The 16,362-nt window shown below is 39.9% G+C and overlaps 1 protein-coding gene across 2 annotated transcripts in view; it reads right to left on the bottom strand.

Moving 5' to 3' along the window:
* Positions 1–1,991: 1,991 nt before the first annotated feature.
* SIM2 (SIM bHLH transcription factor 2) overlaps positions 1,992–16,362 on the bottom strand; it is a 52,732-nt gene continuing 38,361 nt past the window's right edge. The window contains exons 8-12 of one of the 2 annotated variants that reach the window (XM_062573601.1): positions 12,843–12,990; positions 10,989–11,157; positions 9,534–9,942; positions 5,839–5,845; positions 1,992–2,703 (exon numbers count right to left, since the gene is read on the bottom strand). In XM_062573601.1, coding sequence (XP_062429585.1) covers positions 1,992–2,703; positions 5,839–5,845; positions 9,534–9,942; positions 10,989–11,157; positions 12,843–12,990 — 1,445 coding nt within the window. Of the gene's footprint in view, positions 2,720–5,838; positions 5,846–9,533; positions 9,943–10,988; positions 11,158–12,842; positions 12,991–16,362 lie in introns of both variants that reach the window. The other variant, XM_062573592.1, reaches the window with a different exon arrangement.

The raw sequence follows: 16,362 nt of genomic DNA, 5'->3' as shown, positions 1-16,362 counted from the left end.
TGAGTAGGTATTTTTGTTGATATTTATCCTGAAAGATACTTTTGTTGCTTTTTTAGTAAATGAAAAAGAAGTCAGACAACTGTGAACTTCCAAGTGTATTGTATGAATTTTACTTTATAATAGTCTTCTCTGTTAGCCTTTGGAAGCAATAAAAATACTGAAAATTATTTTCAAACATCTATTTTAAAAGCATTTGTTTACCCATAACAATAAATATTCATACATGCAAGGAGGTAACTGCATTTTATTGCTGCATATAGAGACAGAAAATGTGTAATTAAAAAAATGTGTGTATATTTCATTACATCCATTAAAGTACTTTTATCTGTCAAGGTGCAATCCATGAGAAAGTTATTGTTCCATATTGCACAAACCAGGTATAAGAATTTTATTTAGAGAGAGACTCCTACAGAGAGTCTGATAGAGAAAGTTTGTAAAATGTAAACTAGCTTTGAAGTGGGCTAAGAAATAGCGCTGAATACAGCGGAGTCAGATCTACAATATCCTTCCTGTAAAATATGCTCTGACTCGGATGCTGTAATCGTTGATGGTTACACATATGGTGTAGGGAGTCATTCGTCATTTTATCAGGAGCACACAAAGAGTATTTGGGGAAGAGGCTGAAAGACAAAGTGGATTGACTGTTGTCAATAAAACACACGTTGGTCCGTACATCTCATTTCTTGATTTGTAAACTTTACAAAGAAGTTAAAAAAAAGGCAGGGAGGGGAGGGGTAAAAATATCTATTCCTAATATGCTGGAAAAAATTTAAATGCATGCTGTATATGTTTAGCTTGCTACAGTTTATTGGTGCAAACTGAGATGTGTGCAGTGTTCAGTTGATTTACTCAAACTCTGCTTTCCTCCGATCTGTTCTCTTGTTTCCTTCTATCTATGCAATCTGTTTTTGTGGTTGTGCAATGATTTTTCGTACTCAAATTGTCCACTGGCTTTATTTGTGAAGTGCATGAATCAGTCAAATATTAATCTTACCTTTGTGTTGACAATGAGATTTATGCTTAAGGAAGTTCAATGTGTTAAAGAACTCTTCCAACTTCAGAACAGTAAGTTTAAAATAAAGCATAAATGTTCTTTATACCTTAGACTGTAAATAAAACATTTCTGGTGTTACTATTAAGATGTATTTTTGACTAGCTGGTTTGAAAAACTGCACAGTCTTCTCCTACAATAGTCATTGACACACACTTTTTAGTTTTTCTTATTCCATCGTTTTTATGGGGAATGGTCTTCAGTTCCTGTTATGTAATTTTCACCAATTTGCCATGTCAAGACCTGTAACCTCTTAACATGTATTTTATTAATCTGCCATAGTATCATTTCTAGTCAAGATGAATGGTGATGGCAGCAATCTCTGAACACTGACATCTATGTTAAATAAATCGAATTTAGAGTTAAAACAACTTTTGGATAATTAATAAATAAGCATTTTCCAAACTGAGTTTTGTTTAGTTAGTACAGCTGTATCATGGATACTAAAATCACCACTCTAAACAAAGTTCATTTGTCAGGACATTTAACACATGGATGGAGAGCTGATGTAAAGTTTTCACACAGTTTGTCAAAAAATATCTAAACTAGAGTGTATAGTGTATGGTAATAATAATAAAAAAAAATCTTGAATGTATTTTGGGAAGTAGGGCTTAAGAGAAAAGAAGTTCTCCATATAAATCTCTGCATATAACACCTTATCATTTCATTTTGTTGCACACTATAAAATAACAAAAATAAGATTTGCTACATGTCTTCTCACAAGCACCAGAGCTTAATCTGTGACAACAAAGCACTGAAGCTAGATGCAGTTTTTTTCCTGACCTTCAAGGTACTGTTACACATGGCTGCCAGGGGCACACAAGTCTGTCCCTCATTGACCTTCAGCTATGCTCAATAAATGTAACCATGTTTTCTCATGCTTTTTGGAAATCATTGCAGTTTGGCTTCTGAATTAAAAGTAAATATATTCTTATTATTGTCACCTTCCATTGGCTATTATTACAGAAGTTCCAATATAATGGGGTAGTGCAGATTCCTTGTGGTTTTCTGGAGAAGCAGCTGATGAGGGGCTTTGGTTTTTGTAAATAAACGTATTTACTTCCTCAGAACTGTAGCCATAATTTTCTCCTACGTGTCCTGCAGCTGTACATGATGAAGTTTGAAATGTACCATGTTTGGCTAGAACACGGTGATAGTTTAGAAGCACAAACGGAACTTGTCCCGAGGCTCTTACATCCATCACACGTTCACTTTCAGAGTCGTGATCAAGCTTTACAGTCATTCTCTCCTCGTTGTCCAGTTCGTCTAGATTTGAGGCATGATGACCAATATGCCCATATTTGGGTTCTTTCATACAAATCCTTCTTGTTTGCTCATATACTGAGGGCACTGGCAGGAGATGACTTAATTGTCCTATAGCTTTAGACTGGAAACATTCCGATTTTGGCAGCAAGGAATTAGCTATTGAGTTTGAAAAAGAACTTTCGTTAATGCCCATTTTCTCTTGTAGGTCTCTGTTAAAAGCTAACTTGTTTTCTTCTTTAATGAGATGATGAGATGGCTGAATCCTGTTTTCTATTTTGCTGGATTTCATGATGCTGGAATCATAGATCTCTTCTTTGTACCTGCTGCCTGGCATGGCTGCTGTGTAGCTTGTAAAGTTGTCAGATAGAGCATCTTGGCTGTATCGTCTGTTTGATATGGGCACTTGCAGGAAAGAGAAAACATGTTAATTGCTGAAGACTGGCAATCATATAATAGTTAGAGACTGACACTTTTTATGACTGAATTTTAATACCCATTTGGTTTGGGCCAGATCCAAGTTCCACTGAAGTCATCAGAGACATTCCCATTTGCCTCAGTGGCTTTGGATAAGTCCCTTTAAGGCAGTACTGAAAAGTCAAAAAACATACAGAAGGCTAGTTAGTGCTGAGCAATTATGAAAATGTTTTCCTTATTACTATGTGAGATGCCCATTTGTTTGTTGGACTGTGTAACTGCAAATCACTGTCATTATTAATATGGTCAAATCAGGAAATTAATTGAAGATTTAAATATTTTGAAATGTGGCTTGCTGTCAAAGCCCTGAACTTTAGCAAGCTCTCTTTATAACTCCACAAATGATTTATCAAAGGAAAAGTAACATTTACTAGATGTAATGTTTACAGTCAAACAGCATTCATCCCTCTGTATACTGGATTCTTGACCTTGTAAAGAAAGTGAAGAGTGTGTATAGTATTAAATACTGAGTTGTGCCATATTGAAGATTTTTGTTTTGTTTCTTTGCAAAACTAGCATCAGATATTAAAAACATCCATTGAAAAACAGCAGGAAAACTTGAATAATTCTGCACCTCTGCTTTTGATGTAATAGTAATATAGAATAAAACTGTATGTATAATTATACATGGTGAAAATGTTTAAGTTCAAATATAGGAGTACTAAACAGGGTATGTATTGAAATTCAGAACCAGATTCTTAAATTTTGTAGAGAGTTTGTACCAAGGTTTTCTATTCAGGCTTTCTTCTAAAATGTTTAGTAATTGGCTACTTTTCTCTAAAGTCTCTGTATGGTGGCTAAATTCATTTAACAATTTTTTTAATTACTTTCTATATTTGGCTCACATAGCTTTTCCTTTTTGTATGGTCCTATTTACAAATGATAAGAGAAAAAGCCACTGTTTTATCTCATATGGCTAAAATTATGGGGGTTTTTTGTTTTTTTGTTTGTTTTTTTTTTTGTTTTTTTTTTTTTTGTTTTGTTTTTTTTTGCACTGAGTATCTTGTATGCACAGTGTGACAGTTATACTACTGGAGCTGAAAAGTACTTGGCATATTTTGAAGTTTTACATTAAAGGTTAAATGAGGCACTTACTTACCAAATTTCCCAAATTAAAACCATTTTGTGTCATGCTCACTGAAAGTCCTGAACATCTAAGTGCCTTTTGAAAGTGGGTTTTTCTGTTTTTCTAAAAATTTTATTCAACATCTTAAGAGTTTTGGAGTTTCCCTGTAGTGCTTGCTGACATAGCTGCACCCAATAATTAAATAATATTCCCTATGCTACAGTAGACTGGCAAAGCCTTCATGTATAACAGAGGAAGCAGAAACGGCTTAATTGTACCTTTTTTTATATGCACAGCTTCATTAATTTCAGAGGGAGTTGCACCACGTAATTAACATCAGAATTTAAGCTGGAATCTGGATCCAATTTCTCCTGGATCAACCCACCATGCTCTGAGAAACAACCACCTTTCAAGCTATCGTTTCTGTGTATATATTTTGTACCAAGAAGTACAGGTAATCCTAAGTGAACTGAATTATCGACAACTGTTGAAAGAACAGACCTCTTTTAGATCACAGATCAAAATGGGTTCAGCAACATGCTTAACTTTTAATTTAGTATAATTTTTAATACTATAATTATGCTACGGCAGTGTAGCTCTAGAGTTGGCATTCTTACCGTAAAGTAAGTATCCATGCGGGGAGTTACTGAAGTATAACTAACACAATTTAACTGATCTGGTACACTTGTTTTGGTGTTTTCCTAAACTCAATACAACCAAAGGAGTGATGGGTTCATTCTCTTACTGCGGGGTGAAGTGTGGTTTACCTGCTGGCTCTGGTCTAATCTGTGAACTGGAGATTTTTTTTCATTTTTAGAGCTAACACTTGTAAGAAGCTAAAGCATCACAGCAATCAAAGGGCCGGTCTTGTTATCTTCATTTTTGTGCTCTCATGTTCTGTTAGGTTGATGGCTGTCTTCTGAGTAGCAAGAAGTAATTTTCATACTTGATTTATAGGGTATTATCCATTTTGTTCTATCCTTTTCCATTTCTCAAACATGGCTTTGATCTCTTTCCTTGAGGAAGAAAGTAAGCGTCACTGGACAGTTGTTTGTAGCCTTCCATTAAAGCTGTCAGTATGTTTGTGGAGTCAGAGCAGACTAGAGCAGTCTGTACAGCTCGGTGCTGCAGTGAGGGGCATTCCCTCCTCACCTTAACAGAGCGCAGTCTAAGTACAGTGGTGCATAGTATGGGAAGGCTGCTTGCAGCAGATACTTTTTTCTCAAATATGCCTTGCTCTACCACAAAATTAATAGGTAGAGCTGCTCCTTGTTTTCATATTGCCCCACTTATTTCAATAAAAATGAAGAACAGGCATCTTAAACCACCTTAAAGCAAAGAAAGAATGATACTTTGCACTGATCTTCAGCTAAAAGATATGCAGTCCTTGTCAGCAGAGTTTTGCATCCTGTCTATTAAAAATGTCCATTTTTAGAACATAGCTGAATCTCTGCACATATATGCTCTGTCTTGCATAGTTTTTCTCAGGCTTTGTGATCTACATTCATCACAAAACAGTGTACTCCTGGCAGCTTTTACACGTTCTAAGACAATACACCAGCACTTGGCTGTTTATACATAGCCCATGACATTTCAGTATGTTCCCCAACTGTTTGTAGGGCAGGGCCCTCTGGGAAGAGGAGCAATTGCTCTTTGTCACTCTGAGCTTTGCTAAAGACCAACAGGTAGAGCCTCTGTCCTGCCCCGGTCACACTCCAGCTGTGTCACAGCGGCACGCTGGCACTCCACCGCGTCAAATTACGCAAAAGTGCAACAGAACTGAACACTATCCATGCCCAAACACATCTTTTAGTTCAGCCCAATATGTGTGCTGAGTCCTGGTCTGAATCCTAATTTCTTCATTATTCTCATTCCAAAAACCATAGTACGACAGAATGATCTTCAAGACCTCTTTGCCATTAGTGGGTTCCATTTTTCCATGAAGATGTCATACATTGCTTCCAGTAGTCCAAGGCCAAACCTAGGTGCTGGTTTGCAGGGCAGGAAGGTAGAGGGGAACTTTTTTACAAGTTTCCTTAGTATTCTTCAGCATTTCCTGAGCTACGACATAAACTGTGGGACTAAACTTCACACAGACAACACGGACTGGCCAACAGCAGGACTTCCTTACTGACCTGCATGGATGCCACAGTATCTACACTTGTAACGTAGCCATTCAAGTGCACACAGGGACCCCTACTGAGAAGACAGTTGCCTTCTCTGAAGAAATTTTCTTTTCTTATGACTAAGCCAGCTGGAAAGAAGTGAAAGAAGCTTCAAAACCAGATTCTGAGGCAGCAGCATCTGATTTCCAGGCAGTTTTATCTGATACGTGCTTTTACAGAGCTTTGATGGCTTGGCACGATAATCTTACAATCTCTGATCTCTCCAAAAGAAAGTATTTTCCACAGTGAAAAATGTCTCTGGCCTACAGCATTTTGGCAGATGCCTCCATGGATGTGATGTGGAATAGCCTAGCATCCAACCCGGTTGCCAGATGTCATATTTGGCATTGCCTTTGGATTGAAAGATAATGACGCGAAGCAGATCCTTTCTGCTTTGAAGCTTACTGGCTGTCAATTTTTCAGTGGATCAGTGGAAAAAGCAGCAGTTGACAGGGTAAGAAAAATCAGATGCCCCTTTCCATTCAAAGTAGAAAGTCACTTCCAAAGGTCCAGATTTCTGTCACAGTCCAAGCAAAAGTAACAGGGCTAATTCTACCCAGAAGAAACAAACTCTGGAGCTATTAGAGATAAATCCTCTGTATGCAGGAGCGGCTCTGTTTTCCCACATTCCCCATACACTGTTTGTGTGAACTCCAGCAACGATCTCTGACCAGGCCTGATTTTTTAACATTTTCCTTTTTTCCTTCCTAAATAGTGCAATTGTAAATGATCTTCCAGTGATTTAATTGTACAGTCATTTTTTTTCATCAAATGCCTAATAGTTAAACATCCTTCAAAACATGTCCTTGCTCAAAAAAAAAAAAAAAAAAAAAAGAGCCCACCTATTCCAACTTCAGCAACAGAGGCTTAGGTAGAAGCAGCAGAATCAGAGGTAAGCACTGCTGGCCTGAGAACTCCACTCTCCTGTTCATAAATATATGGTGAAGGTATGCATGTATTATGAAACTGGAAAATGCCAGTACTTGCTTACATTTTTTGGTTGAGATTTTTCTTCCCAAACAGATTTAACGATATTCCTGTGGAATCCTGCTGACTTTTTATATTAGCATTTATTTGCCCATACTAACAGACTGACTGGGGAAAATGTGGTCCCGCTACTGAATGGGGTGGGGGCCTTGGTGACGAAGGATACAGAGAAGGCAGAAATACTGAATGCTGCCTTTGCTTCCGTCTTCACTGGTAAGGGCAGCCCCCAGGAATCCCAGAGCCTGGAGACATAGAAGAAAGTCTGGAGAAACGAAGACTTTCCTTTGGTTGAGGAGGATAGGCTTAGAGATCTTCTGGGCAAGCTTGACATTCACAGATCCATGGGCCCGGATGGGATGCACCCACAGGTACTGAGGGGAACTGGCAGATGTTGTTGCCAGGCCGCTCTCCATCATCTCTGAAAGGTCCTGGAGAACTGGAGAGGTGCCTGAGGACTGGAAGAAAGCCAGTGCCACTCCAGTCTTCAAAAAGGGCAAGAAGGACGACCCAGGCAACTACAGACTGGTCAGCCTCAGCTCCATCCCTGGAAAGGGGATCGAACAGCTCATTCTGGATGTCATCTCCAAGCATGTGGAGGAAAAGGTGGTGGTCAGTAGTAATCAGTATGGATTCACCAAGGGGAAATCCTGCTTAACCAATCTGACAGCCTTCTCTGATGGAGTGACTGGCTGGGTAGATGAGGGGAGAGCAGTGGATGTTGTGTACCTTGACTTCAGCAAGGCTTTTGACACTGTCTCCCATAACATCTTCCTAGAGAAGCTCTGGAAGTGTGGGTTAGACGAGTAGACAGGTGGATTGAGAACTGGCTGAAAGGCAGAGCTCAGAGGGTCGTCATCAGTGATGCGGAGTCTAGTTGGAGGCCTGTGGCTAGTGGAGTCCCCCAGGGCTCAGCACTGGGTCCCATCCTGTTCAACTTATTCATCAATGACCTGGATGAGGGGACAGAGTGCCTCCTCAGCAAGTTTGGGAGGAGTGGCTGACACACCCGAGGGCTGTGCTGCCATTCAGAGAGACCTGGCCAGGCTGGAGAGTTGGGCACAGAGGAACCTCCTGAGGTTTAACAAGGGCAAGTGCAGAGTCCTGCACCTAGGTGAAAATAACCCTAGGCACCAGTACAAGCTGGGGGCTGACCTTCTGGAGAGCAGCTCTGCAGAGAAGGACCTGGGAGTGCTGGTGGATGGCAAATTGACCATGAGCCAGCAATGTGCCCTTGTGACCAAGAAGGCCAATGATCTCCTGGGGTGCATTAGGAAGAGTGTTGCCAGCAGGTCGAGGGAGGTGATCCTGCCCCTCTACTCAGCCCTGGGGAGGCCTCATCTTGAGTCCTGTGTCCAGTTCTGGGCTCCCCAGGACAAGCGAGACATGGAGCTACTGGAGAGAGTCCAGCGTAGGGCTACGAGGATGATCAGAGGGCTGGAGCATCTGCCCTATGAGGAACGGCTGTGAGAACTGGGCCTGTTCAGCCTGGGGAAGAACAGACTGAGGGGGGGGGAATCTTATCAGTGTGCACAAGTACCCGAAGGGAGGGTGTCAAGGGGACAGGGACAAACTCTTTTCAGTTGTGCCGTGTGACAGGACAAGAAGCAATGGGCAGAAACTGAAGCACAGGAAGTTCCACCTGAACATGAGGGGAAATTTCTTCACTGTGAGAGTGACGGAGCACTGGACCAGGTTGCCCAGAGAGGTTGCGGAGTCTCCTTCTCTGTAGATCTTCAAGGCCCGCCTGGATGCAACCCTGTCTAACATGCTCTAGGTGCCCCTGCTGAGCGGGGAGGCTGGACTAGATGATCTCCAGAGGTCCCTTCCAACCTTACTGATTCTATGATTCTATGATCAACAGTGATAGATGCAATGTGTCTGAGATCTAAGGATTAAAGTGTATTTTCAGCAAGCTTACATCGTACTTTATAGTTCTGCAATCGTATTTCTTATAGGTTGCTATGTCAGAGAACCCAATGTCTTCAGTGTTTCCTTCAAAATATTTGAGTTGACCATCTGTATAAAGAGATAACGCAGTTCTTATGAGGAAGGAGAATTGAGGACATCTTAAAGCAGGAAGACAGTGCATTTCATTTAGACATTCACTGCAGTAACTGTAAGGCAAAGACTTCTCAATTTTTATGGGAGGTACATTTGTTTCTTTCTGACTGCAGCAATAACTTAACCTGAGTAATTTTGCCCAGCAACTCTGCCAGTGCAAAGTTTGAAGACAAACTATGCCAGTATTAAAGGAGTTTGTATCTCTGCCCTGTTCTAAAAGTGATTCTGACGGATACATTTTTGCAAGTGATGCTTTGATAAAATTCCTAATGAAGTGCTTATGGTAAAGAACAGCGGGATAAACATGTAAATTCTATAAACATACTGGATGTTATACTTCACTGTTCCTGGTTTTCTACATTTCCTAAACATCTTGTATTTCCTATTTTCAAACTACAACTACAAATCTTTCCCAGATAGCACACTGCTTTTCTTTTCTTTGTTTTTTTGAAGTCATACCCACCTTCATAACTCTGTGCAAGATTATGCCGGACGATGTTCACTGACTGATCAGAAAGATTTCTGGATGGCGACTGGCTGTTGGGTACCAAGGAGTTGGCATAATGCCATTGGCATTCTCCATTTGCCTGCAGCGTGCTCAAGAAAAATCGTGCAACTTCACAAGGTGCTCCTTGAGACTGCCCAAACTTAGAAGGTAACATTTGCTTTTTGCTACCAAAGACATGAGAATCTACAGGGAAGTGTCCATAATGGTAAGAGAAAGGCAAGCTATATGATGGGGCATATAGAAGTTCACTGTTTTCTGAATGAAAGTTTTGTTCTTGAATGGTGGCAGCGTTCACTGCAGGGCTAGATCGCCAGTTTCCCATCTGGCTGCATTCCAGTTTGTCTGTTTGGAATGAGCTGTATTGCTGGGAGAAAGAAGAAAAAGGAGAGGAGAAGAGTTAAATGACTTTTATATGAAACCACATAACATGTAATATAGGAGCCCAAAGCCAGGCCTCTTTGAACTGTAGTCTTACTGAGAAACGGAACTGGGTCACCAGTGCATCCAAAGTTCCTTATCTTCACTATAACTTTACCTTTACTTGACACAGGAACAAAAAACCATTTTGACATCCTAATGCTAAGAGCATATTGGATAATTTTGCACAGCTGGATTTCAGCAAGTCAGCAAGTTTAAGCAGTTGTAAATATCAGAGGACTTAAGTTTTTTGCAAAGCACAGGACATCACTGATAAATGCAGCTGCAGAACGTGATTTGCATTTGGTGAAGACAGTTTGTTTGCATGTCAAGCTTCAGAATGGTAGGAAGACATCTTCTATCGTGATGATCTCCTCCTCCTCTCTTCTACTCTCTTCTCCGGACTAGTGCTATTTTAATACTAACAGTAGTATTCATTTTGAACTCCTAGAATGTCTCCTGATTGGTATCAACCCCACTGAACTTGTATTATGGGAAATCTCCCTACTTTCCTTTTGTGTCTGCTTCCAGCTTATCCACAGACAGATATCCTAAGTCCTGCTCCAGTGCTCTGTGTGCTACATTTTCTTTTCATGAATCTTTCTGCAGCATATGGAAACTGCCTACATCTACGTGACAAAACAACTCTGTCTATCAATGATGAACAAAATGCATTCCACACTAGCTCAAATTTTCACAGTGCAGCTATCTTTAGTACATTGTTTTCTTCTTTTTAACTAAAAAAATACATTGTTTTCCAAGTACTTTACACAATCCATAATTCAAAAGTCTCTGTGTTTGCATCACTCCCCAGAGATTATTTATTTGCACTGTTTGTGCTGTCCACCCAAGAACAGAAGGGCCCTGCTGTATTCTGACCTACCTGTGGCAGAGCATACTATTGTCAGTTTTACAGCAAGTTCAGCTTCTGATGGTCCTGTCCCAAGAGCTCTACCACAACAACTGGTAGGTAAATATTGCTGAAAAGGTTACCTGTTGTGGGTAAGGTGTTGTTCGGAGTTTTGCCTTCATCTTATTACTTTTGGGTTTTACTATTTTCCTTGTTTCCTGTGAGGTAGATGCTGAGCTTCTGCATGAAAACTGTGACTTAGAAATGGTAACCTGGTCCAGTGACAATTGAAGTTCCTTATACTCAATATCTCTGCAAAAGAACAGTCCAGTAAATATATACTCAAACATACTGCATAAATCCAAAATAGTTCCTTTGGAAATACATGGTATCTTTCACAATGTTTTCATTTTCATTCTTCCTAGATTTTCATTAGTTGGGGGTTCTGGTTTGAGGTGTTAGGAGGCAGATTTTTCATCTAACTCTGTTTCCACCAGTGTTCCATCAGGAACATAGTAAACATCTTCATATTAAATTTCCCTACTATCTGAATCTAAGCTGTGCCAACTTCTTCTTTAAGCTATCTCTGGCACCTGTATTTTGCTGCAATGCATTGCTTTGCACTTCACAGTCCCTACAGCTGTGAGTAAGATCTGATAGGAAGACACAGATCAAGTCAAGTGCCTCCTCCTCAGTCAGGAACTGGTCTCTTCCCCAGCTCTCACAATTTGCTCCAAGGACAGAAAAAGGAGCAAGCTTCTCTCCTCTCTAGTCCATAGGGCTTGTAACATGCCATAGGAGCTGCAATGTGTTTTTGACAGTTTCTATATGTTCTTTCCTATTTTATTCCATTTTACCTGCCCCACAGACAGGGCAGATTTTTATACAAAAGAGGCTAGGAATCAAATTAAAGAAAGACTGTAGAGCATCTCCAGCAACATTAATTCCTATAGTTCTGATGATTAAATCATCTCCTTTGGTTTTGTCAGCAGTCACAGTGGAGCATATTTCTGAAATGGTAACTAGGAAGAAAAGTTATTTCTCTCTCATTTCCTATCTAGAACTCATTTCCTTCACTTTTTGTTGATAAATAGCCTGGAACTAAATTCAACTCAAGGATATGCAGTTATATCTCTGTCACAGCTCCCTCTCTTTACCCAAATCACTTGCCCCAACTCACTGGAACCAAGCAGGTTGCAAGACTGAGTCCTTAGTGCTGCTGCTTGCTGCATATCTTTACAGGACTGAGGGAAGCATAAATCCATAAGTCCAGAGCTCAGTGCTGACTCACAGTAGGTTAAGGAAACACTCTTGTGCTTGCTCAACTCATACAGTTTAACTCTTCAAAGTCGGGTAGTAGATACAGAATTGTAACATGCAAACACAGGTTTATAGCAAGATAGGAATCTCATAATGACCTCATGACTTGAAATAGAATTTGTAAGCTGAAGTTCTAACCCACTATGCATGCACAAGCTCAGTGGGAGCTACTTGCCATTGTGAGAATGTAATTTAGCCCTGAGTATCTGTGGAAGCCAAGGTAAGCAAGGGAATTGTTGGTAATTCACCTGTCTTTGAAAGGAGTATCACTTTTTACCATTTATCTATCGCAAACTGACACTGTGACCTCTGCTGGATAGCAGCCGCTTTCACTGTGTCTTGACAGTACCTAGCACAGTGCAGTTCTGATGCCAGTTGCAGAACTGGGGTACAAGTCTAACACAAATTTCCATCAGCAGTAAATACTCAGTGACGCTGAAGCACAAGTTTTATGGTTTGCAAGGTAATCATAAGAAATACTGGCTCTTTTTTGTGCAATGTGCTATTTGTAGTTATTTTCTGTAACTAGAAGGGGAAGGACGTGAGGAAAGGAAAGTGGCTCTAACTTGCAAACACAGAATGATACTGGAAGACAGTAAAATAGCAAGCCTAAATGATTTAATTAGTAATGAATTAATTACTGATAACATGTAATGGTACAAAGTATTTTGACTTACGTAAGGACATAATTGACACTCACTATGCAGTGAGGCCGTGATGAACGGCTGTTATGCACAATGGTAGCATAGCTCTGTACCCAAACCCAGCCTCCATGCTTGGACAGTAGTCGATAGTACTTGGTTGTGACTTGGCCTTTCACCAACACTGTAAATACAATGTAAATACATTTCATGTTGCTTGAACTTGTGACCAGTTCCTGGAGAGATTTATGTGTAAGAGGGGGGGCTTTTCTCTCCTCCCACTCCATTAAATCCCCCTTTCCCAACAAACTTTAAGTAGCTTTGCTGCAAAGGTATTTGTCCTGCTCCTTCACATGGTTTCACAATGTCACCTCATCATTTACAAATGCTATGTTCCAGACTATTTAGGTTTGTCTTCCTTCTATTCCAGTTTACCCTGCTCTTCTATGCTTACATTCTACAAAACACTTAATCATTTTAATTTTTTAACTGAAAAAGAAAAGTAGAAGGCAGCAAAAGAATTTTGAGACAGACAAAACTGAATGAATTTTTCCAGCGTATTTGGAAGTATTTTTTGACATTTATAGCTTGAGAATTATTGCGTGTATTGCATTGCATTTCAGGCTATGTTGCTTTTTCCTCTGTAAGCTCTACACTTCTAAGGTTGATTTAAAAGAGCAAAATTAAAATATTATTTGATTCTTAAACATACAAATAAAGATAAGGCCAGAGAGGTGAATCAGCTACCAGATAGATTTCACTAGAAATGTAAATCTGTTGAACAGCAGTTTGGATTCTCTTTCACAAAGATGTTTTGGCATATGGCTATGCTATACCACAAGCTGTGTAGCATCTCTAAATATTTAATCTAGCCACAAATCTTTCTGGTTCACTGCCAGGCATTTATCTAATGAGTCACAACAAGAGAATAACTCCTAGCCTTTAAAGATCTCTTTTCTCTTGTGTGACCCTGAAGCATTTCTCTAGCCACCTTCTTACTCTTCTATACAATCAGTTATTATAAATTAAGAAATACATGACTGGTTTTTATACTCAGACTGCTGCAAAAGAACTTGATCAATAGCAGCAATTCTTTGTAGCTTTGTAGAATACGCAATAAAGAAACGGAATTACTGCTTGCAAATGCAAAGCTTGTACTACACAGAACTTACTAGCAAAGTTCATGTAATTTTGTTCTCTTATGATACATGCTTGGTGCAGCAGCAGATACATAATAAGCCAGTCAAACAGTCTGCTCTTTCAGGCAACTCTAGTGGAGCAAATGACCCCTTAAAATGAAAATATATGGCCTTAGTATTTATAGATTTTTCTAACAGGGATGGTTTCAATATTAAATTTGGAACAAGAGAGTGCACAATCTTCCTGTTTTTCTTTACTGTTTGCCAATTAATGACTTGATTATTAACTATAATTATTCAGTTGTTATGGGGGGGGTGCTAGGGCATAGTAATTCCAATAGTAATCTGAGACCACAACAATGTTGACAATGTGAACAGCCCAGCAGAAGACTGACAGAAATACAAGAGCAAAAGTTCTCGTTCTTGGTAAAAGGTCCTTTAAGTTTAAGTCTGCAGCATATGGATCATCTCTCTGGGCTGCTTACTCTCCTATCCATCTACACAAATCACAACACATTTAAACCTTTTTTTTTTTTTTTTTTTTTCCCAAATCTGGTAAGTCTTCCAGAGAAAATCAGGCTCTTAAAAAATGATTATAGACAAGTCTTTCTGGAAGTGTCAGTTCTTCCTCCACTACGATCAACTAGTAATCAGCTGCGTTCCATGTTGTAATCAACTGTATGCCCTTTAATTGCTGTGTGTCATGATGTTCTGTAATCCAAATAGTCCAGTTCTAGCAAATGGGTCGTTTCCTTTTGGCCTAGATCATCCAACAGCTTTTTTATATATATACATATGTTTATATATACACATATATGTATATTATATATGTACATTATATGTATACATATATATGTAGTGGCATAGGCTTGTCAAAATGAAGGCTTTGTGCTTGGTTAATGGATAGGTTTGCCTTGAATTCAGTATGTCTTGCTACTCGCTCTTCTAAAATAGAAATTAATGCTATAATGGATCTAGATATAGAAAAGTTCTTCATGTGTTTTGGGATTAGTTTTGATTTTTTCCCTTTCTCTTCATCTCAAAAAAAATTCTTTTTTTCAAATCTGTGTTTAAGCTTTCCAGTTAAGACAATATTTTAAAAGATGTGAAAACCACTGAGGACTACAGTATTCAGCTTTCCTTCCTAATTATATGGATAAACCAATATTTCTCCTGGGACATGGGGAGGACTCTGTGTCTCCTGCATTTTTAGCAATCTGGGGAAAGTCTGACCTTGGCTGCAGGACAGTAGCTGTGCTTCCGATACAGTAAATGAAGTCAATTTCCTTTTGGCCCTGTGTTAAATTACCCTGTTTGATGCTGATGGGAAACCTCAGAAGTGGGAGTGAGGAAAATCCACTACCAAGACAATCTGTGCAGGCTCAGACTTCTTGGTGGCCTCTGCTGCAATCAAATGGGGAGGATTCAGTGGCTTTAGCCTTGGCTCTTAGCTGTGCCATTTGTAACTGGGTGTTCCTCTGTTGTGGTTCCCACTCGGCTTAGCAGGCAAGCTGAAAAAGGACTGGGCCGGCCCTTCTGGTCTGTCACACAGGGTTATTTTAAACGGTTCCAGCCAGCTCTTAGGCATGTGGCTAGGAGTTCCTAGCGGGCACCTAAGCACGCCACTACAGAGAAATGGGCTTCTCGGTCCCATACTCGCAGCAGTAATTGTTTTAGCTACCCTGGCACACACAGTCTAGCAAGTCTGGCAATGAGGTCAGCCCTCAAGCAGTGCTGGCAGTGGATGGTGCGCTAGCAGACCCTACAGCTCTTCTACCCTCTTAAAAAAAAATAGCACAGCTGTGCTGGAAGGCTTGATTGCTGGGGGAGTAACAGAAGATTCAATGGCACGGACAGAGTGTGAACCGTGCTCTGCTTTAAGATAGGTTCTATAAATATATAGGCTGACTTTCAGAAAACAGCAAAGCAGTTTGGTGGCGACATCATCTGGGGCCGTGGCTTGCTTTGCCAATGCACAGAGATGTGACTCTTGCAAAAGTTTACTGGGAAAAGCAACGACATTACAACATGTAGGCTGCACAAAACGCTCATCACAGAGAGAAGATGGTACAAATTAAAGCATTTAGCTAAGGCCAGAGGAATATTTTGTCTGTATTAGAACAGCTTCTCTCATCCTGTCTTTCATAATGCAAGATCTTTAGGCGGGGACACATTATTTGTGTGGCCACATTTCCCTAGTTGTAGAGCAAACACTGTGTATATTGATGGTGCTATAGAAATAAATAACACTAGTTCAAACTTCAGAGGCTTTTTCGTAGAGCTGGAAGCTAATCAAATGTTTAAAACAGGAAACTCTGTTTGCTGCCAGCACACCTTAGGCAAATATTCACATTTACATTTTCCTCATAGTTTGATGTTCTTGTTATACCCCTTCTAGCTTGCTCCCCTCACTGTTT

The sequence above is a fragment of the Rhea pennata genome, chromosome 1, assembly GCF_028389875.1.
Source record: "Rhea pennata isolate bPtePen1 chromosome 1, bPtePen1.pri, whole genome shotgun sequence".
NCBI classification, from domain to species: domain Eukaryota; kingdom Metazoa; phylum Chordata; class Aves; order Rheiformes; family Rheidae; genus Rhea; species Rhea pennata.
This window is presented reverse-complemented; position numbering and strand designations above follow the sequence as displayed.